The sequence below is a fragment of the Plecotus auritus genome (genome assembly GCF_963455305.1).
Source record: "Plecotus auritus genome assembly, chromosome: 1".
Taxonomy (NCBI): Eukaryota; Metazoa; Chordata; class Mammalia; order Chiroptera; family Vespertilionidae; genus Plecotus; species Plecotus auritus.
This window is the reverse complement of record NC_137770.1, coordinates 42,061,516-42,085,764: the sequence shown is the minus strand read 5'-3', so window position 1 is coordinate 42,085,764 and position 24,249 is coordinate 42,061,516. Positions and strand designations below refer to the sequence as shown.

Here is a 24,249-nt window from a genome sequence, read left to right as displayed (position 1 = left end):
CTCCCTCTGCTGGGACTGGCAGCCCTTTGGAAAGGACCAAGAGGTACACCATGGTCTGCTTTTCCTAGCCCTGGGCCCAGAAGGAGATCAGGCAAAGACTCAAAGCCTCCAGAGATCCTCCTCTGCCTGCAGTCGGATTGTATTCAGTTTTGATTAGCCTCAGGCAATCGGCCACTGGTTGGGGTGAGAGGTTTCCCAACAGTGTGGGGTAATTGCTTCCTTCTGCAGGCTGATTGTTATTCTTGGTTTCATAATGGGCCTCAGAAACCACAGATGGGGCAAGGAGTTTTCCAATAGGGTGGGACAACTGCCTTAACTCCCAGTCAAAAAACACCTACATAACAAAGGTCCACTGGAGAAAGATGTCCTCTGCAGCATGAGGGAATGACTCAGCACAGGAAATCAGGGTATCTGCCTCCTGATGTCTAACCCCAGAACCCCCATCCTTGGCTTCTGTTCACATAGCTCCAGTCCATTCTTCTCTCCCTCTGCTGGAGTACAAGGTAAGTGGCTGCACATGAAATTTTGTGTGTTGGCCCTTTAAGAGGCTATCTCTGGCTGGCAGACAGCAACCCTGCTGCTTTTCACAGCCAGATGTTATGTGGGTACCTTTCTCCGTTCTGGTGCTCTGGGCTGGGAAGCCCACCTTGAGGTTTAGACTCCAGAGTTCTCAGTGGGAAGTCCCCACAGCTGAGATATCCCTCCAGAACTTCAGCCCATTTGTGCCTCCACACTTCCCACCAGTCTCTATGTGATCTTCTCTTTCCATCCTTGGTTACCAGGGTTCTCTCCAGCTAGTACTCAGCATGGTTTTTCTGTATTTTAGTTGTTATTCCAGTTTCGTCCTAGAGGCGTGTTATTGTAGCACCGATTTACTCTGCCACCATTTTGAGTGTCCTCTTAAGCAGGTTTCTTAAATGAAGGACCTCTTGGAACCTTGCATAAAAGCAAACTGTTTTTAGAAAAGTAAGTGAGAAAATGGGAGAAGGAGGGCACGGTAATACTAATCAATGAGTCCTTTTTTAAAAACTCGTTAAGTCCTACCTTAGCTGGATAGCTCAGTTTGTTAGAGCATCATCTCAATATGTCAAAGTTGTGAGTTCAATTCCTAGTCAGGACACATACAAGAAGCAACTAGTGAATCCATGGAACAACAAATAACTATTTCTATCTCTCTCTCCCTCTTACCCCTTCCTCTCTAAAATAAAAAATAAACAAAAATAACTCCAGTTAATGCCCATTAGCCCTGGTAGCATGAAAAAAGGAGACACAGTTGACCCTTGAACAACACAGGTTTGAACTGCACAGGTCTACTTACACGTGGATTTTTTTTCTATAAATATATTGGATAATTTTTTGGAGATTTGTAACAATTTGGAAGAACTCATAGATGAACCACGTAGCCTAGAAAAATTGAAAAATTAAGAAAAAGTTAGGGATGTCATAAATGCATAAAATATATATAGATACTAGTCTTTTTTTTAAATATATATTTTATTGATTTTTTACAGAGAGGAAGGGAGAGGGATAGAGAGTTAGAAACATCGATCAGCTGCCTCCTGCACACCCCCCACTGGGGATGTGCCCGCAACCAAGGTACATGCCCTTGATCGGAATTGAACCTGGGACCTTTCAGTCCGCAGGCCGACGCTCTATCTACTGAGCCAAACCAGTCAGGGCGATACTAGTCTATTTTAACATATACTACCATAAAATATACACATGTCTATTATAAAAAGCTAAAATTAATTAAAACATTCACTCACAAACATTTACAGATTATACATGATGCCATTCACAATGGAGAGAAATATAAACAAACAAAGATCCAGTATTAAGTCATAATTGCATAAAACTAACTGCAGTACATACTGTAATAATTTCATAGCCACTTTCTGTTGCTATTGTGGTGAGCTCAATTGTTGTGAATAACTGCTTAAAAGGCTGTGTGATGCTAATCATCCCATTGTGATAAGGTTGTCTCTCCAGTAAATTCTGTATGACAGTAAAAACTGATCTCTCATGGTTCTTGATATTTTTCATCATATTTAGTGGAATACCATAAACCTTAACAACATGGACCCATATGAAGTGCCACTAGTGATCTTGGAAGTGCTCCAGAGAAGCAGAGAAAAGTCATGACATTAAAAGAAAAAGTTGAATTGCTTGATATGTATCATAGGTTGAGGTCTGCAGCTGTGGTTGTCTACCATTTCACAAGAAATGAATCCAGTGTAAGGACCATTGTAAAAAAAAAAAAGAAAATGAAATTTTGAAGCTGTAGCTGCTGCTTCACCAGTAAGCATGAAAATTTTGCACTTTTTGTGAGATACCTTTTTATCTTGTATTGAAAATGCAGCATTTATGTAGTATTGCAATAAGAAAGACATAGATTCTAATATGATTCGAGAAAAAGGGAAGTCATTATATAACTTAAAGCAAAAGGAAGGTGAAGGATCTAAAGCTAGAGAACTTCATGCCTGCAAAGAATAGTTTGATGATTTTAGAAAAAGATTTGGCTTAATAAATGTCAAAATAACAGGAAAAGCAGCTTCTGCCAACCAAGAGACAGACAAGTTCGCAGAGGCCATTAAGAAAGTAATTGAGGAGAAAGAATATCTGCCTGAACATATTTTTAATGCAGAGCTAATAGACACCACAGCAGAGAAATTAATAGAAATTGACTTGATGGAAATGAGTGTTTCCAAACCAGAACCAGATGATGAGGAAGAAGACGTAGAAGAAACAGCACGAGAAAACAAAATGACATTAGACAATCTGGAAGAGGGTTTCGATTATTCAAAGTGGCTTTGACTTCTTTTATGACGACCCTTCTATGATATGGACACTGAAACTAAAGCAAATGGTGGAAGAAGGTTTGGTCCCTTATAGAAATATTTTTAGAGAAATTAAAAAGCAAAAATATCTGACAGAAATTACAATGTATTTTCATAAACTTACACTCAATTTGCCTGCCTCTCTTGTCTCCCCTTCCACTTCCTCCACTTCTTCTGCCTCTGCCACCCCTGAGACAGTAAGACCAACCCCTCCTCTTCCTCCTCCTCAGCCTACTCAACCTAAAGACAAGGATGAAGATCTTTAAGATGTTCCACTTCCACTTAATGAATAATAAATAATCATCATGTTATACAGTTAATAAAATTATCTGTTGTGTATGCATGTGAAACTCTACTGTATGGCAAGAATTGTTTTAGGCATTTTTGTGCATCATCATTACCTAAACATTCATTGTGTAGAACATCATATGCAAAACTTGTATTGTGAAGGGGGTAGCCTGTCCTTGCATAGGCACAGATGAATGATACTTAACATAACATTAATAATACGTTAGTTTTCTAACTGCTTTATAACTTGCTTTCCAATAATTACGTTACTGTTCAGCATGCCTCTCTCACAATTGAAGAAACTGTCAGCCTATCATCACAAGTAAGTGGTTTTAAAATATACATAACAATGTTTCCAATACTGTATTATAAATATGACTGTAATACTGTATACCATAAAAATTTTATAACAGTTCATTCATTAGTGTATAGGCTAGGGTACCATGTAATGGTATCAATTACACAAGACTACCTTAAAGCAATCATATTGCTTCTTCTTCATTGTCAGTGCATGAATCATCATATCTGTAAATAAAAAGGAATTTTTTTAACATCTTTTCATTTTTTATGTCTGGTGTTAGTAATACTTATATAATATCTATGGGGGTTTTTTTGTATTATCTACACTAATAAAAGAGAAACATGCAAATTAACCATCACTCTGCTATACCCACCAGCCAATCAGGAGGGAATATGCAAATTAGAAGGTCAAAGATGGCGGCCGCCCAGCTGCTCCAGGTGCGGAGTGGCTGGGCGAGGCAGGTCACCTGCTATGAGAGAGAGGGCGGGGGCGAAGGGGGTACTCTGGCCGCAGTGAAGAAGAAGACTGCAGATTCCGGAGTCTGTAGTGAAGACGAAGGTGGCAGACTCTGGCTGGAGTGAAGGCCTGGGTTCCAGGTGCCGGAGGAAAACCGGTGCTGGAAGCCAAGGGAAGGAAGGCCTATTGCACGAATCTCTTCGTGCAATGGGCCTCTAGTATAAGATAATATTGATGTCGGTACTGACAGACCATTCATTTTGTAAGTGGATGACATAAACTTAATAGTATCCATAAATACAGCACAGTATTATAAATGTATTTTTTCTTCCTTATGACTTTTTAAAAAAATTTTACTTACTGCTGAGAGTGAGAGAGAGAGAGAGAGAGAGAAACATCTATTTGTTGTTCTACTTACTGGTGCATCCATTGGTTGCTTCTTTTTTGTTTATTTGTTACTAGAGGCCCGGTGCACGAAATTCGTGCACGGGGGCGGGGGGGCGGGTCCCTCAGCCCAGCCTGCACCGTCTCCAATCTGGGACCCCTCAAGGGATGTCCGACTGCCCTCTCACAATCCAGGACTGCTGGGTCCCAACTGCTCACCTGCCTGCCTTCCTGATTGCCCCTAACTGTTTATGCCTGCCAGCCTGATCACCCCCTAACCACTCCCCTGCCAGCCTGATTGATGTCTAACTGCTCCCCTGCCAGCCTGTTTGCCCCCAACTTCCCTCCTCTGCCGGCCTGGTCACCCCTAACTGCCCTCCCTTGAAGGCCTGGTCCCTCCCAAATGCCCTCCCCTGCTGGCCATCTTGTGGCAGCCATCTTGTGTCCACATGGGGGCAGGATCTTTGACCACATGGGGGCAGCCATCTTGTGTGTTGGAATGATGGTCAATCTGCATATTACTCTTTTATTACATAGGATAGAGACCTGGTACACGGGTGGGGGCCAGCTGGTTTGCCCTGAAGGGTGTCCCCGATCAAGGTGGGGCTTCCCGTGGGGCGGCCTGGGTGAGGGGCCTGTGATGGTTTGCAGGCCAGCCACGCCCCCCGGCAACCCAAGCGGAGGTTCTGGTATCTGAAATTTATTTATCTTCTACAATTGAAACTTTGTAGCCTGGAGCGGAGCCAAGCCTTCTGCTCCCTCCGTGGCAGCAGCCATTTCTGTTGGAATTTATTTAACTTCTATAATTGAAACTTTGTAGCCTCAAGCGGAGGCCTGGGCTGGCCAGGGTGTGTGGAAAGCTTGGCTTCCTCCATCGCCGGGGAAAGCCAAGCCTCCCTCCTGCTCTGTGTGTGGCCGCAGCCATCTTGGTTGGGGTTAATTTACATACTCGCTCCTGATTGGCTAGTGGGCGTGGCTTGTGGGTGTAGCAGAGTGATGGTTGATTTGCATATTACTCTTTTATTAGATAGGATTCCTCACCCAAGGATATATTTCCATTGATTTTTAGGGAGAGGGAAAGACAGAGAGAAACATTAATGTGTGAGAAACACATCAACCAGTTGCCTCCTGCACAACCCCCAACCAAGGCCCAGGGCAGGGAAGAGCCTGCAACCAAGGTATGTGCCCTTAACTGGAATCGAACCTAGGACCATTGGTCCACAGGTCAACACTCTATCCACTGAGTCAAACCGGCTAGGGCAGTTGCTTCTTGTATGTGCCCTGACCCAAGATTGAATCTGCAACCTTGGCATATTGGGATGACTCTCTAACCAGCTGAGCTACCTGGCCAGGGCTTGTTATGACTCTCTTGATAACATTTTTCTTCCTCTAGCTTACTTTATTGCAAGAATCTGTACTAATAAAAGCGTAATATGCTAATTAGACCAGGAGACCTTAGGGACGACCTTCCGGACCTCCTTCCGGACAAAGCCATGGCTGGGAGGGCCAAGGCAAGCCACCAAGGCTGGGAGGGCCCATTGCAGAGCCCCAGCTGGGTGGGAAACGCCTGCCTCTGCTCTGCCATTGATCGCAGAGCCCAGGCCTGCTGGGCAGGGCCTCCCTGTGGGCAGGGATTAATGGCGGAGCCCAGGCTGGGTGGGAAACGCCTGCCTCTGCTCTGCCATTGATCCCAGAGCCCCAGCAGGGTGGGCAGGGCCTCCCTCTTCGCAGCATTGATCACAGAACCCTGGCAGGGTGGGCAGGGCAGACAGGGCCTCCCTATGGGCGGCGATTGATTGCAGAGCCCAGGCCTGGTGGGAAGGGCTTCCCTGTGGGCAGGGATTAATGGCAGAGCCCAGGCCGGGTGGGAAACGCCTGCCTTTGCTCAGCCATTGATCCCAGAGCCCTGGCAGGGTGGGCTGGCAGGCAGTGGGGAGGCAGTTTGAGGTGAGCAGGCCAGCAGGGTGGGGGCAGTTGGGAGTGAGCAGGGGGGCAGTTGGGGGCAAGCAGTCTTGGCAGTTAGGTGCAATCAGGCCGGCAAGGGGGGCAGTTGGGGGCGAGAAGGCTTGTGGGGCGGGGGGGAGTTGGGGGCAAGCAGGCCAGAAGGCAGAGTGGTTAGGGGCGATCAGGCAGGCAGGCAGGTGAGGGGTTAGGAGCCAGCAGTCCTGAGGGGTCCCAGATTGGAGAGGGTGCAGGCCGGGCTGAGGGACAACCCCCCCCTCCCGTGCATGAATTTTGTGCACCGGGCCACTAGTAATATATATTATGTAATACATATAACATACAAAATGTGTTAATTGACTGTTGATGTTATCTATAATGCTGCTGGTCAACAGTAGGTTATTAGGAGTTAAGTTTTTGGGGAACCAAAAATTATACACAAATTTTCAGCTCTGTGGGGGGTCAGTTCCCCTAACCCCCACATTGTTCAAAGGTCAACTATACTTTAAAATATATACTGGAAAATGAACCTATAGTGTTTTGTAATCAGAAAAAAAGTTTTAGTTCAGACATTTTTCTCATATGAACAAACCATTTTTCATATTTTTTCTTTATCATTCCAAGAAATTCATTTGTTTTCTACTATCCAATATATTCCACTTGTGGAACCTAAATGTTTCCATAGAATCCAACACAAATATCCTATCTAATAAAGAGGGAATATGCAAATTGAGCATCACACTGTCACAAAGATGGCACCCACAGCTGAGGCTGAGTTCCTGTAACGAGCCTTAAGGAGCAATCAGCAGGGACCTGAGGCTGTGTGGTGCTGGGCCTGGGCAGGGGACCTGAGCCTGCGCGCGCCCCCCCCGCTGCCCTGTGGGGCTTGACAGGGGACGTCAGGCCGCGTCCCCCACCCCAGCATCAGGCTGGGGACCTCAGGCTGCACCCCCTGCCCAGCAGGGCTTGACGGGGGACCTCCGGCTGTGCCCCCTGCCCAGCAGGGCTTGACAAGGGACCTGAGGCTGCACCCCCCGCCTGGCGCTGGGCCAGAGGACCTGAGGCTGCACCCCCCGCCCGCCAGGGCTTTATGGGAGTGGGGCCGGCTGGGTCTGGATCTCGCCCAATGAGGGTGGGACTGGCTGGGTATGGGTATTGTGCAATTTTGAGGCACCGTGGGTGGGCGGGGACTTGACTCTGGGTCCTGTGCCGCATCCCAGACTCTGACAGGAGGAAGATTTTTATGTACATTTTACTAATTTTCTTTCATCTCTGACATTTCCATTATAGAGAAAGGACAAATAACAATATTAAAATATTTCCTCTAACTAATCCCCTTTTAATCTGCACGAATTCCATGCACCAGGCCACTAGTCTATATATATAAAAGCCTAATATGCAAATGGACCGAACAGTGGAACGACCGGTTGCTATGACACACACTGACCACCAGGGAACATGCTCAACGCAGGAGCTGCCCCCTGGTGGTCGGTGCGCTCTCACAGGGGGAGTACCATTCAGCTGGAAGCCAGGCTCACGGCTGGCGAGCACAGCGGCAGTGGTGGGAGCCTCTCCCACCTCCACAGCAGCGCTAAGGGTGTCCAACTGATGGCTCGTTGGGAGCAGGCCTAAGCCGTCAGTTGGACATCCCCCAAGGGCTCCCAGACTGCGAGAGGGCGCAGGCTGGGCTGAGGGCCGCCCCCCACCCCGAGTGCATGAATTTCGTGCACCGGGTCTCTAGTCAGACTATAATCAATTATCAACAACTGTGACCCACAGAATTCAATATCACAGACTGAGCAGAACGCTTTCAAGGCGGTTTGAGGCACATAACGACAGGTAAACTTTGCAATAGTGGATTTGGTAAGAGAGTTCCTAGACTGCATTACTATTAGAATCATAATTTATTCATGAATTCTTTATGTAATATAGTATTCTTTATAGGATCGAATTTATTTTAACTCAGTATTAACATGAATGTTGGTCTTAGATGTACATTACCATTATAGATCTATTAGTTCAATGAGGAACTAATATATACAATAATGATCCCTTATCCAACATCATAGAGAATATAAATGAATTTTCTAAATAAAGTTTAACCTTTAATTATGGGATTTTTAATGGTTTCTGTAGAAATCTTGAATTTAAATCACCTTCCAGGCCTCAATATAACTAACTAGATGTTATTTAAATCTTTTATTAGAGTACAGTGGTCATGTCGGGTGTTCATTTTATTATCACTGTCATTACAGTTGGTGCTAGAACCACAGATCAAATGGCTATTAAATCTGGGAATTTGCTTTTTCAAAAAAGGCTTTTCTATAAACTTGCTTTTTAGACATTTGCCTCTGGCTCATTAAGAAATAATATTTTTAAAAGATGTCACTGTGTACTCTGCAGAGAAATGTGACTTAGCTGCCTTCATAAAAAATTAATTATTGAATCGAGCCAAAGCAATCTTCTCCCAAGTGATTTTTTTCATATTTATTTATTTAGTTAGTTTTGATTAATCCTCACCTGAGGATATTTTTCCATTGATTTTTAGAGAGAGTGGAAAGGTGGGAGAGATGCAGAGAGAGAGAGAAATATTGATGTGAGAGAGACACATCGATTGGTTGCCTTCTGCACACCCCGACCAGGGCTGGGGATCAAGCCTGCAACCAAGATATGTGCCCTTGACCGAAATCAAACCCAGGACCCACAGGCCAATGCTCTATCCACTGAGCCAAACCAAAAAAAAAAAAAAAAAGCTCTTTGCAGATACCAACGAAGATCTTTGATTTATCTGTACCTTTCAAAGTATTTATTATTTCTGTACTATATAAAAATGGTACTTCACATAAAGTTTTTTCTAAAATGATCTCTATAGCATAAGTTTTTTAAAACAGTTACTGTCTCAGTAATTGTTAAGATGTTTCCTGTACCATGAAGTGATCAGTTTTGTTTTGTTCTGCCTTTCTTATTTATTTTTTGAAAAGCACTTGTGAACACTTAGTGAATTTCCTTCAGTGTGGCTTCAAGCTGCTAGGACACACTTCCCCACCACCTCACCCCAACACCTTTAATCTTCTCCTCAGCTCTTCTGCTGGAGAACTTGGCCTTCAGGATGACAGGCTGCTTTGGGAACTTTCCCTTCCCCAGAACTTGTAGTAGTCTGATCTCACCACATCAATGATAGGAGCAGCTACAGTCTTATTTTGCCAGCATTTGCCTGTGTCTGCTCACTGACCAGTGTCACCGTTGACAGTTGGGTAGAAGCTCTGGTTCCTCTTTAAGTAATGCCGCATACCAACTTTCCCAAAGTAACCTGGGTGATATTTGTCAAAGTTTATCCTATAATGATGCAAGCACCTCAGCTTCTCAGGTGCTTCCAATACAGCCATGTGGTTCAGGTGGCCAGGAAGTTTCTGGGTCTTCCTCAGTCACTAGAGCGAGTCCTCTTTGAAATCTTGTGCTAGCCTTTCTTTCTTAATAGATCTGCTAAGTAGCTTCTAAAAGCTGTTATCCCAGTAAAATTCATCAAATTTAGAGCACTTGTCATTTTGTAAAAGAAAATTGTATAACTCGTCTTAAAAATTCAAAACTTATATATTTTGCCCTGAGATAATTAGCAAACCTTGTGTGTTATAAAATTTCCATAATCATGTTTATTTACAAAGTATTATAAAGATTCTCTTATTTAAGATTACATATTCCACAAATCTATTCAGCAACATGCAAGCAGTTGTGATACACTGAAAAGTGAATAAAGAAATGGAGAGGATGAAATCAAGTCCTCAGCTTTTTGAAACTCCAAATCTTACCTCAGAAACAGCGCATCATCTGACAATGAGTGATTGGAACATTGTAAACCATATATCCAGTATTTATAAATTTTAATTTTTCTAACTTTTAGAGAAATATAAATTGAAAATAAATGTTATTCATACTTTGAAAACTACAACATTAAGTGACATTTTGGCCCATATATTGATATGCTGTGTCTTGTCAAATCACTTTTTGCCATAACAATTTTAAAAAGTAGGACTTCTGAAGCATGAACTCAGTTTTCTAGCAAAAGAATAACCCTGTAAAATTTATATAAGGCTATAATTCTTAGATGCAAAAGATAAAAGATTTTCTGTGCATTAACTCTTTAAGTACAGGTAAATGTGTGGAAAATTTAAGGTAATGATATTTTTCACTTTATGGACACCTGCAGCACTAGCACATGTAAGAATGGTTAACCTAAAATCCAGAGATACTTGATTGATTGGTACCTACTATATACAAGTTGGTAAGCCTTGCCAAAGTAAACCTGTAATGTTAGCATGTAAATATGTATAGTTATCTGGGAGAAAATGTCAGATTGCTTTGTACCTTTATGGTCTGTTGAGTTTCAATATCTGGCATAATGACTGTTTTTCACTTTGAAGAATAGTTACCCTTCCAAAAACTATATTTGCTCAGAAACTATGGTTTGCATTGGGCTAGAAACAGATATTCTGTGATTTCTTCATTATGAGTCTAAAATTGGCTTGGATGCTTTAAATGTTAACATTTATTGAATACATAATACATTTAGAATCTGAGCTTAGTACTTTACATACATTATTTCATTTAATCCCTAGCAGCCCAGTGAAATAGGTAGCATCAGTACCTCTTCTTTACAAAGAAACTAAGGTTTCAGGGTCATAAGGCTAGTATAAAATAAATTGGACTCAAACCCTATTTTTAATGCCTGCTGTCACTGTGTTGTAGAACTGCTTCCTTGTCATATACATGGATAGAGATACTAAAAATGTTAAAAATTGTTACTGGATGGTAGGATTATGGATAGTTTTTACCTTTTTCTTTACAATTTTGTCTACCTTGGATTTTTCACAGTGAGTATAAATTACTTTAAATTTATTTCATCAAAATGACATATGTACCTAGCTTAAAAATTAAATTAAGCTGAAAGGCTTAGATAAACTTACAAACACTGTACTTCTCTCTGCCCATCCCAAAGGCATCTACTTTCAAATTATTTAACTGTTTTTCTGATTATTTCCTTCATGTTTCTAAATGTTTATACTTTGCTTTCTTGATTCATCAATTATTAGACATTATCTTATGACTTCTTGTGATACATGAGGATTTACCTCTATTTTAGTCTCCTCTTACCATTCTTTTATTATAGGTATATCACAGTTTTGGTGACTATAAATATCATTCACTGCTGAACCATATGTTTGATAATTCTATTTTATTTCTTGTATGTTTTAATTTTTCTGTAATCAGTAATTACCCAATTCTTTTTCTATTGCTTCTCAATTGAATTTTCCAAAAGTCAATTCTATTTTTTTTTCACTTAAGATTTTCCACCTTGGAGCCTTATTGTCCTTGTGTGTATATATGAATGACTTGCTCTCTAGCAGCTCTGAATACCTTCCTCTCTCCTATGTTAAATATCTTATGTCCTGTGTTGCTTCCTTTGTTTGACTTTACACCCTAATTTTAGAAGAGCACATTATCCAATATGAGGTAAAATTGTTGATACTTTGCACATCTGAAAAATGTTTTTATTTTATCCTCATATGTGATTGTATGGCTGGTTATCTCTTCAAGGTTGGAAACTAGTCTCTAGCTGCCAGGGGTACTGTTGAGAAACTAAAGGCCATTTTATTTAGTCCTTTGACTATGATTTTTCTCCCTCATGAAGACTTTACTGGGGCGGAGGCTACTTTTATTTGGTTATTTACTTATTATTTTATTTTATTGTGGTAAGAACACTTAGCATGAGGTTTATCCTCTTTAACAAATTTTTAAGTATACAGTATAGTATTGTTACCTATAAGGTAGAAAGACTTTAGTATCTCTTTACCTTAAGGATTCTAACATTTTAGAATAATGTAACTTCACGTGTATTTTTCCCCAGCATTACTGAGTGCTCAATGGGCTCTTTCATTATAGAGGCTTATGTTCTAATACAGTTTCTTCGATAATTTCCCCCCTACATTTCGTTACTTTCTATGAAATGTCTGTATTGATCCTCTAATTTTTTTTAGATTAAAACACTGATTTTTAAACAAAGAAAGCAGAACTAGAACATCTTAAATAAATTTTAATCCTTTCTTTACAGGTTACCTAGACCACTTTGGATTGAGAAAACTGTAGGAAGTTAGTAACTGCCACAAGCGAACGCCAGGTGGTGGCCCGTGTCCATAGTCCACAGAGTCCTGCTTGGCAGAGTGTCTGAATGCGCTGCTCAGGGTCTCTGCTCACACTCCCTGGAATCAATCACGGCAGATTTTAGTCCACAGGTCGCTTTTCTCCATATTTCTTTGTAAACTCTTCGGCATTCTTACAGAATTTTTTACGGTCCTTAGAGTATTCTTCAGCTAGGTCAGCCCGAAGGGGGTGTTCGGTCTGGGGGTCGTTCACCAGTGCAATGAGGGACTGGATTACTTGGTCGGTTTTGGTTGCTGGCTTCCAGTTTTCAGCACTAATTACTGGCAGACAGACCTGCCCCTTTTCATCGATGTTGGGGTGATAGATCTTTGTTTTAAATGTGATCGTCGGTGGTTTGAATGGGTACTCCGCTGGAAAGCTGATTTCGATTCTGAAGGCCCCCTTATCATATGGAGGGTTGTCAGGAACAATAAGCCCTTGCCAAGTCAGTAAATTAGCTTCATCAACCTGAATGTTACGGAAGTTTTTCATCCCACATTTGCGGATTTCTTCAAGCTCCTTCATCAGCCTCCTGCTGGCTGCCATCTTGGGTCTGGTGCTGTTGCTTTCCCAGGGTGCACTGCGGGCGGCTGAGGCCCCTGCACTTTCTGATCATCTAATTTTAGCTTTCTTGTCTTAACCACTATTTTCTTATTTTCTCAACTCATCCTCTAACTTTCCTGTTGAGTGTTTTATTTCTGCATTCGTGATTTTAATTTGCAAACCTTTATTCTCTGATTGTCCTGCACCTTCTCTTAGTCATTCTTAGGTGTAATATCTTTTAATTTGGAAGTAATCAATTTTATTTTCTACTCCTTTTATGGTTACTGTCTTCTCCAAGTTCCTTATGTTTTAGTCTCCGTTGTTTATGTTACAGGCTTTCTTCAAAACTGATAACCTGTGAGCATTCATATTCTAGAGTGAATGAAGCACAGCAATGCCTGAAAAGCTGCGTGTGTGTAGGCGGGACTTGTGGACTGGTGAGGTTCACTGTAGGTTTGGCTGGACTTCTAGCTTTTTATTCGAGTATTCCCAGATAGCAGCACTATAGGTCTTTTCTCTGTGGCCATTCTGTTTCTCCCTGACAAGGGAACGAGGAACTTTCATTCTAATTTCAGTCCGCAGCCTCCCCTCTGCCCTTGCTGTCTGATAATCCAAAGTCCCGCACCTCTCTGGTTCAGTTTCTCCAAATATCTCATCTACTCTAAGTGACGGATTAAGAACCATAGAGATCTAATTACTGTCATGCAGATTTTTAACCTAGTTCCCCATTTTCCACCCTGTTCTCTACCCACACGTTCTGTAGCAGATATCTTTCAATTTAATTGAAGACAAGATTTGTGTTTTTATTATTTATAGGGGGTGGGGGCAGCTGCTTTCATTTCGAGGGGAAATCAAGTTACACTACTCACTAAGAAATATAGTAATGGAAAGCAGCAGTTATAACTAAAGGAAGCATTATAATCACTAAAAGATTTTATAGAAAACTTGGTTGTGTTTGAAGGCACAGAAAAATTGAAATAGATAAAGGTAGGAAATGTTATCACGAATAGAGGTTAGCCCTGGCTGGTGTGGCTCAGTTGGTTAGAGCATGGTCCCATACACCAAAAAGTGGCAGTTCATATTCCTGATGGAGCCCATGTGGGTGGCAACTGGCTAATGTTTCCCTCTCTCTCTCTCCCTCCCTCTAAAATAAAAATAAAATAAAGAATAGAGGTTAGAGAGCTTAGCTGTGATGAAGAACTGACACAATTTTGAGGTAGCAAGGAGGCAAGACAGAGCTCACACCCAGTGGAATAGAGATGGTCATCTAATAAACTGCTATTTTAGTACTTTTTTAGTTAGTAAAAAAAAGCATTTCAAACCTTAAATGATACATTTTCCACATTCTTGTGCTGAGTTAAAAATTAGAAATTATGTAATATTAACAAAAAATATCTGCGTGGCACTCCTTTATTTATTTATTTATTTATTTGCCCTGAATCATAATTTAATGGCTGTGCAGGTGCTGGTCTCTTATTTCTGCCGCTCATGGGCCTCCTTTATTATCTTTTATCTTAAAAAATGTATTAGAGTGTAAGCTCCTAGGCAGTAACAGAAGTGTCTCTTCTAATCAATGACTTCATTTTCTTCAGTTTACTCTGTTGCTTCTGCTTGTTTATTTTTGTTTAGTGGAATTTAGTCTATGAACAGCCAAAGCATACTGTTGAGTATAATTTTGGTGTTTGTGATGTAAGTGATGATATTTCTTTCAAAATTCGATTTTAAATATTTTCCCCTATGGACTTTAAATGGTTATATATCCATGAATTTACTAAATCAAAACAGTAAGTATAATTATTAGATGCTATTCAGTGTTTAGAAATGCAGTACTTTATATAGCAAATCTGTGTCATCAGTTCACACTTTAAGCGTGTGACAATCATATGCCACTGCAGATGATTGTTTCAACCTGACTGCTTTAAAAGGATTCAAGTGGCTCTAAACATTTACTTAACTGCTGGGATTATTAGTGTTCCTCTGACATAATCAGAAACTTAATCATAATAAGAATGTTGAATGTGATTGATTTTCTTAGTCACAAAACTCAACTTTAATTTCAAAACATTTGAAATTATAGAACCCTTCCCCCCAATTCTGGACTTAAATCTTATTCCACCTAAGAATAATTAAGTAAATTTCATCTATGACCAATCATTAGCATTAGTCTTAATAAAATTAAATATTTTACATTGTAAATTTTAGTATATCTAGCCAATTTCATAGGAAAGGCATTGCCCCATAGAAATGTATCTGCTTGTTTGTCAAAATTATCAAGAAGAATACGTGTGTGTGTGTGTGTGTGTGTGTGTGAAATACCAAATTTTTGTCCAATTCTGTATTTTCCAAAAACTGCCTAGATTGATAGTGAGTTGACCAGTTATTGAAATCAGTTGACAAAACTGCATTGGGATTATTGGAGTTTTGTCAATTGTTAAAGTCTTTACTTGAACATTAAATATGAATCATCTAAATGGATGTATAGAACATTGCCCATTTCCATAGATACCTTAATTTGATTTTTTTTCATTAGGTGGTTTATAGTACTTCATGGTATTTAATACATTATCATCAATCCATTTATACTGTATGCCGGCTTCTGTAGTGATATTGGAGAAAAAACTGACATAGAATATAGAGTCCCTGGCTTCAAGCAGATTACAACCTTGTCAAGGTGATTAGTGATTCACTTCGTTTTGCCTCAAGTTGGCCTGATGTCTCCTCCCCGAAAGCTTGTGGCACCAAAATGTGGGTAGACGCTGAAATTCAGCTGATGCCAAATACCACCACTCCAACTCCAAAAAACTTCACCTTTAGCCAAGACTGTGGTTAGGGGCTTGCCTGAGCTAGAAGATTTCTTCACATATTTAATCCTTCCCCATCAGAAGGATAGATTAAGAAGCTCTATAGAAGGGCATATGCCTGTCCAACTTTGAAAAGGAAAATAACTTCCCTGACCGGTTTGGCTCAGTGGATAGAGCGTCGGCCTGCGGACTGAGGGGTCCCAGGTTCGATTCCGGCCAAGGGCATATACCTTGGTTGCGGGCACGTCCCCAGTGGGGAGTGTGCAGGAGGCAGCTGATGGATGTTTCTAACTCTCTATTCCTCTCCCTTCCTCTCTGTTAAAAAATCAATAAAAATATATTAAAAAAATAAAAAATATAAAAAAAATTAAAGAAAAGGAAAATAACTATCCTACTCTGAGAAGATGCTTAGACTCCTCTGACTTAAATAAGTGTTTCTCAGAACCAGGGCCTCTGAATCCCAAGGAAACTGGGAAGTCATAATGGGTGTCAGACTACCTCCTTCTCTTCCTCTCTCCCTCCCTTAGTTTCTTTCTTTTTCTCTTTCCTTCTCTTTCTTTTCTTCCCTCACTCTTTTCCTCCCTAACTCCCTTCCTTTTTTATTTCTTTTGTTTTTTTAGCATTTCAAAACTTCAGTGGATATTCTTCATTTCCCCAGAGAAAAATAGCTAAAAAAATATTTTTGGGCGTGCTGGAACTTGATAGCACTGGTTATCTCAGAATGATCTGAAACATGATGGCTATTATTTGTGTCTTTTGTAAATAAAAATTTGAAACTTTCCTCCCCCCCCCCCAAAAAAAAAAAACTGCATTGGGAATGCTATGTGGCATTTGTACTATTCAGTGGTGATAATTTAATAAGTTCTTTATAACTTAAAACTAAATATTTTCAATAAATAGGAATAAAACAAGGGGAGGGAAGTGAAGAAACTATATGGGTTAGTGGACTTCAAACACCAGCTCACAGATTTCTCAGTGTCTCTTACAACCTGTTCACTGGTCTGCTGTGAAATAAAAAAATAAGGGGAAAAGAGATTGGCATACGATGTAGCTCAAGACTAGAAATTAGATGGAAAACCAAGATGGCGGCATAGGTAAACACCTAAACTGCTGCCTCGCACAACAATTTCAAAACTACAACTGAAAGACAAAACGGACATCATCCAGAACCACAGGAAGGCTGGCTGAGTGGAAATTCTACAACTAGAAGGATAGAGAAAAGCACACTGAGACTTACAGGAGCTGTGGAAGGCAGAGGTACGGAAGCGCGCACGCACAGAGAAGGCTGGCAACTGAGTTCGCGGCGGGCTTTCTCAATCAGGAGGGAGACAAAAGCTCCCGACTGCTCTGAACTCCAGTTCTGGGTGAGACTCTGGGGGACCCAGACTCATACGGGGAGAAACTGGACTGTCTGGCATCAGGCTGAACTCGAGGGCAGCTTTCTCTCAGAGGTGCTTGCAGTGATTACCACGGGACACTGAGAACCAGGGGCCTCTTAGGGCAGGGCTGACGGGCAGCCATCGCTGTTTGCCCCGCCCTGTGATCCCGCCCCACGAAGCCATAGCTGTTTGCTCCGCCATGAGACTCTGCCCCATCCAAGCTGAGCACAGAGGCTTTTGCATATGAATGGCATGGTCCTTTGAATTTTAAACTTACCTACAGCTGAGTCAGAGAGACCCAGAACATCCAAAAGAAGGCCCAAGGCTCCACAGCAGCTTGCATTGCTTCACAGCTGGGCCTCATCTGGGCACCTCCAAACCCCAAAGAGGAGGAATCTGCATATCTCTCTGTAACTCCAGCTGGGTGGCCTCAGGCAGAGGCTAAATTAGTACCTGCTTGGAGATCCAAGAGCCAGTGTACCCAGGGATCAGAGTGGGACCATCCAGACTACAACTCCTCAGATCCATAAGGGACACACTCAGGGGGCAGACTCAGTGATCACCAAAGCCCCACTGAAGCAAGTCTTGTCTCATAAGTGTGTCTCCAGCACAGAAGTTCTCCCATAGTAGACACAGCTGATCCTCACAGCCAGTTAGCCTGGAGGTCAATTCCCCCCAGTGATACCAACAACAATCAAGGCTTAACTACAACAAGACTGTGCACACAGCCCACAAAGGGGTGCACCAAGAGTGTCCACCTCAGGTAACTGGGGAGGCTGAGCCACTGGTCCTATAGGACACCTAGCACACAAAGCCACTCTATCAATTCAGGGAAGCAGCCAAAATGTGGAGACAAAGAAACAGGACACAAATGAAAGAAATGGAGGAAAACAAATGACTGGATATAGAGTTCAAAACCACGGTTATAAGGTTTTTCAAGAATTTTCTAGAAAAGGCCGATAAATTTAGTAAGATTCTCGAGGATATGAAAAAGGACCAACTAGAAATTAAGCATACACTGACTGAAATAAAAAATAATGTACAGAGATCCAACAGCAGACTAGAGGATCCCAAGAATAAAGTCAAAGATTTGAAATACAAAGAAGCAAAAACACCCAACTGGAAAAGCTCCAAAAATATGAAGATAGTGTAAGGAGCCTCTGGGACAACTTCAAGCGTACCAACATCAGAATTATGGGGGTGCCAGAAGAAGAGAGAGAGCAAGATACTGAAAACCTATTTGAAGAAATAATGACTGAAAACTTCCCCCACCTGGTGAAAGAAAAAGACTTACAAGTCCAGGAAGCGCAGAGAACCCCAAACAAAAGGAATCCAAAGAGGACCACACCAAGACACATCATAATTAAAATGCCAAGAGCAAAAGACAAAGAGAGAGTATTAAAAGCAGCAAGAGAAAAACAGTTAATTACCTACAAGGGAGCACCCATACGACTGTCAGCTGATTTCTCAACAGAAACTATGCAGGCCAGATAAGAGTGGCAAGAAATATTCAAAGTGATGAATAGCAAGAACCTACAACCAAGATTACTCTACCCAGCAAAGCTATCATTCAGAATTAAAGGTCAGATAAAGAGCTTCACAGATAAGAAAAAGCTAAAGGAGTTCATCACCGCCAAACCAGTATTATATGAAATGCTGAAAGGTATCCTTTAAGAAGAGGAAGAAGAAAAAGGTAAAGATAAAAATTATGAACAACAAACATATCTATCAACAAGTGAATCTAAAAATCTAGTGAATAAAAAATCTGATGAACAGAAAAGACTAGAAATTATATCCATTTTGAGCATATGTTTTGGCTAATAGAGGAGGCTTGGCATCTTTTTCGTGTACTAATTATGCTTTTTCATCTTGGGTATAATTGGGTCTTAATATTTTAACTATATAATGTGAATGACAGATGATTAATGATTTTTTTTTCTCCCCTTAGGTACATCCAGAAAGTGTCCAGAAGAAACTTCCTGCCAGAAAAATTGAAAAAGCAGTATTTATAACACTGGAATTTTTGGATAATTTATTAAAATGGCAGAAAATAGTGAAAGTAATAGTAAAAATTTAGATGTCAGGCCCAAAACTAGTCGGAGTAGAAGTGCTGACAGAAAGGATGGTTATGTGTGGAGTGGAAAGAAGTTATCTTGGTCAAAAAAGAGTGAAAATTTTTCAGATGCTGAAACAGTAAATGTTATAGAGAAAACTGAAGTTCCTTTACAGAGCCAAGAAAGAAAGCACAGCTGTTCATCCATCGAGTTGGATTTAGATCATTCTTGTGGGCATAGATTTTTAGGCCGATCTCTTAAACAGAAACTGCAAGATGCTGTAGGGCAGTGCTTCCCGATAAAGAATTGTAGTAGTCGGCACTCTTCGGGGCTTCCATCTAAAAGAAAAATTCATATCAGTGAACTCATGTTAGATAAGTGTCCTTTCCCACCTCGATCAGATTTAGCCTTTAGGTGGCATTTTATTAAACGACACACTGCTCCTATAAACCCCAAACCAGATGAATTGATAAGCACAGATTTGTCTCAGAGTGAATTGAGGGATGGTCAGCTAAAACAAAGAAGAAACATGGAAGAAGAGGTGAACTGTTTCTCACATCCCAATGTGCAGCCCTGTGTTATAACCACCAACAATGCTTCATGTAGAGGTGGTCCTATGGCTGGCTCTTTGATAAACCTGGTTTCAAATAATAGTATAGAAGATAGTGATATGGATTCAGATGATGAAATTACAACACTTTGCACAAGTTCCAGGAAAAGAAACAAACCCAGATGGGAAATGGATGAAGAAATCCTTCAGTTGGGAACAACTCCTAAGTACCACACCCAGATTGATTATGTCCACTGTCTTGTACCAGACCTCCTTCAGATCAATAACAATCCATGTTACTGGGGAGTTATGGATAAATATGCAGCTGAAGCTCTCCTAGAAGGAAAACCAGAGGGTACCTTTTTACTTCGAGACTCAGCACAGGAAGACTATTTATTCTCTGTTAGTTTCAGACGCTATAGTCGTTCTCTTCATGCTAGGATTGAACAGTGGAATCACAACTTTAGCTTTGATGCACATGATCCTTGTGTCTTCCATTCTCCTGATATTACTGGGCTCCTAGAACATTATAAGGACCCAAGTGCCTGTATGTTCTTTGAACCACTTTTATCCACTCCCTTAATTCGGACTTTCCCCTTCCCCCTACAGCATATATGCAGAACAGTTATTTGTAACTGTACAACTTATGATGGCATTGATGCCCTTCCAATTCCTTCTTCTATGAAATTATATCTGAAGGAATATCACTATAAATCAAAAGTTAGAGTACTCAGGATTGATGCACCAAAACAACAATGCTAGGTAAAGGGTAGGAACATTGGGAATTTAATATCTTATTTTTCTTAATACTACTTGGAATTTTTCTACAAGGGCAGTTAAGAGTCCGAAATAAACCTCTGCCCTAAATTTTGCTTCTAGATCTGTTTATTTTTCTTATAATACGCTAATTGTTTAAGGTTACACACTAAGGGTTAATGGGTATTTTTGACCAAGTGGTTTTTGTTTTCATTCTGTAGAGTATATACTTAATTTTTTTTTATTTTCTTAATTGTAATTTGCATATGAACCAGAGATATTTGAAAATTGGTAGACATTGTAAACACAGTAATTTGTATTTTGTTATTTTCATTAAAAATAATCCAATGTCCTTTCCTACATGTAAAATGCTTTGTTAACCTATGCCATTGGCATTCCTATACATAAAATATGGTTTCCACATCCCCCATTCCAGAGTTCTTTTCAAATTCTTCAGTAAAGCTGAGTGTTGTAATTCACTTGTAATTTACTAATTGACTTGTAATTTACAAATAAGGATGTTAAAGGTAACCACATAGCTTAAAATCTAACTTGATGTGTTTTTACAGTATTTTAAATATTAACTCTAAAGCAGGATTACTAAATTTGATTAATCTCATCAGTAAGAATCAAATGAGAGCATAACATTTTTGGAGGTGAATGTATTCTTCTACAATGTGGAATGGTCATTTGTTATTCCTTTAATAGGTCTCTCTTAAAACCTGAAACATAAATATTGTTCGTTTGTCACTGGGAGCTTTAAAAATAATGATAACACTGTTAGTAACTAGTAGTTACTAAAGTACTAAAACAATTGTGGGTTTTTTTCTGTATTTACTTATGAACTGTTGCTTCTATTTAGCTCATTTATAAAAACTCAGTCTGTTACTTGGGGAGATGCTACAGTTTATAAACAGGCACACATTTTCATTGATCCCTAAATAAGTTTTCATTATTTTAAATTGAGCTTGAATAAAGATTCAAGAAGTGAACATAGAGCTTAGTATTCAGAAAGCTTAATATTATTTTTAATCTTCAAGTTTCAAATAATTATTTCTATCTTCAGAATTAACATGTCTTTATTGTAGCTTCAAAAAAAGGAAAACATTTTGAGAGCTACATGGCTTAGGCCATACTGAACAGTACTAGGCAACAGGTGTAATATTTTAAATTTACTATCCCAAGAACAGGAAAGCATTTTTAGAAACACCATTATCCCTATGTAAGATAAATGAAGTGATATCCTATCTATCCCCTCTTTTTAAAAGAATCAATGAACAATAAATTTCCTAGACAATTGTTTCTTCTGATGAACTGTTTACATATAGTAATTAATTTCTTGATGCTAGTTTAGCTGTAATAGGAAACTTTCTACCTAGGTTGAAAAAATTTTTACTCAAATTTCCAAGTTACAATGTTTCTTAAATATCATTGCTTTTATGTTGAAGTAGCATTTCTATTTCCTGCAGTTCTGCTGCTAATATAAATACAGTATTTTTCAATAATAGTGTTAAAATAAAATTTTAGCAATTACCACAAAATTAAACCAAGAAAATCTGTTCCCATTATCTTCTACCATTTTTTTTTTCTCAGTGATCTCAAGATTGTCTTGATTCCAGTGAAGGGTAGCTATGAGAATAGCACCTCTTAGCAGATGAGGCTTAGGATTTCAACACCAATGTCAGAATAAATAACTTCTAAAGATGCTATTTTCCTTTTACAAAAGAAAAGTCTCATACTACCTCATCTTTATTGTGGCACTTTTGTAGTTCACTGAGAAGCTTATCTTATTTACTGATATTACACTTCCTAAATACTCATCTTTGGTGAAAGAAAATTAATAGTGTGGTAAGACTCTACCCATGATTATAATTTTTTATCAGAATTTGATAATGACACTTTCTGTTTCTATGAAACAATTATTTTAAATATTTTTCTTTAAAAATAATTTTTTATCAGTACAGAAAAACCTAAGGAATGACAAAAACAAATATTCTGTTAAAAGGTATTTTATAAAGAAAAATGAAGCATAATTATGTTGTCTTTTATAATGGTAAAAATTGGTGTTTATATAAAAATCAAAATCTAAGTAGCTTTTCATATAGTTGTGATATATTTTCTTTGGCTTTCTCAATTTCAAGGTATTAATAGCTGTTAACATTTTCAAAATACTGCCATATATATAGCCTCAAAGTAGATGATCTAATAAATGAGAGCAGGAAACAGACTCATTTACTCTGAAATGGTTTGTATTTTTCTTTGGTATTTGCTACAGTAAAAAGAAACCTGGAAAACCTATACATATAAAAGCCTAAGCGACCGAATGACTGGTTGACGGGTTGCTGTGACACACACTGACCACCAGGGGGCAGATGCTCAACACAGGAGCTGCCCCTTGGTGGTGAGTGCGCTCCCACAGCCAACCTCCTGCAGCCAGCCAACCTCCCGTGGCCCCTCCCCCCAGCCGGTTCCCCCATCAGCCCTGATTGCAGGCCAGGCCGAGGGACTCCACCTGTGCATGAATTTGTACACCGGGCCTCTAGTAGAAATATAAATACTTGGGAAGGAAACTGTTTACCATAAAGGAAGATGAAAAGAGTAATAATAAATTAACTTTTTTAATGAATTTAAGAGGTCTGAATTTAGAAAGGGAAGCCCCTTTCTCAATTACTTTGTGAGGACATATTTGGAAGAGCATCCAATATTCAGAAACAAACTCATTTTAAAATGCAATTATGGAATATATAAGTAAAATGAGTAAGTTTTGAGAGGAACAATGTGGGAAGATACCAATATATAAATTTTGTCTTAGAGTTATTGCCCCTTGGTGGTCAGTGCGCTCCCACCGCAAACTTAAGCAATAACTCTAAGACACTGTGACAATTTGAAAAGTAAATTCTAGAGTTGAGAAATCATCATGGTGGAAATACGTAGCGCTTATTGTTAAAAGAGGATGACGCTAAAAGAAACAAGATAAAATATTAAACTTAAGAATTTAGGCAGTACCTCAGGGAAAAGCCTTCACAGTGAAAAGGAACTACTTAATCGCTAATAGCTAGTCTGGACCACACACTTAACTGCACTTTGGGAATCATCCTGCACAAATCAGGAAATAAACTTGACTTTTCTATTTCTCTCCGAAGCTTTTCAGGACATTAACGCACTCCCCTTTAAGCTGATTCATACTATAATTCTGAAAATATGGTGATGGATTTTTTTAGGTTTCTTGAGTCTTTTTGTATGAAGAATCATGTGTGATCTTTCTATAACCATACCATTCACTTACATAATTCATAATGGAAATGGTTTAATTTAAAGGAAGACTGAGTAGGAAGAAGATTAAAGGAAGCTTTTAGTCAGCCTATGGCTAGATTTATTGATTTGGTGATCAGTCCTGTGTTCTTTCCTGAATTTCTGCTGATGGCAAATTGTGGTCAAAGAATGGCTTTCAGTTAAAGTTTTGACTTCTTATTATAAATAATAATACAAAGAATGTCTTAGAAATTAGAAATCCTTTAAGAAGTAGAACAAATGTGGCAATTAGGACTCATATCATTATATAAATTCCATTTTTTAAGTATTTAAAAATATTTTTATTGATTTTAGAGTGGAAGGGAGAGAGAGAAACATCAATGGTGAGAGAATTATTGATCAGTTGCCTTCTGCACACCCCACACGGGATCAAGCCCGCAATCTGGGCATGTATCCCTACTAGGAATCAAACAGTGACCTCCTGGTTCATCGGTGTATACTCAACTACTGAG

At 39.8% G+C, this 24,249-nt stretch overlaps 2 protein-coding genes across 2 annotated transcripts in view; one reads left to right on the top strand and one right to left on the bottom strand.

Moving 5' to 3' along the window:
* SOCS4 (suppressor of cytokine signaling 4) overlaps positions 1-22,708 on the top strand; it is a 30,541-nt gene extending 7,833 nt beyond the window's left edge. Inside the window, exon 2 of the mRNA XM_080671894.1 lies at positions 19,074-22,708. Coding sequence (XP_080528020.1) covers positions 19,166-20,491 — 1,326 coding nt within the window. The 5' untranslated portion in view covers positions 19,074-19,165 and the 3' untranslated portion in view covers positions 20,492-22,708. The remainder of the gene's footprint in view (positions 1-19,073) is intronic.
* Positions 12,484-12,948, bottom strand: LOC308250461 (ubiquitin-conjugating enzyme E2 L3-like; the record flags this gene model as incomplete). The annotated part of the gene is made up of 1 exon (XM_080673129.1): positions 12,484-12,948. One exon carries the CDS (start codon positions 12,946-12,948, stop codon positions 12,484-12,486), a length of 465 nt encoding a protein of 154 aa, XP_080529255.1.
* Positions 22,709-24,249: the final 1,541 nt, after the last annotated feature.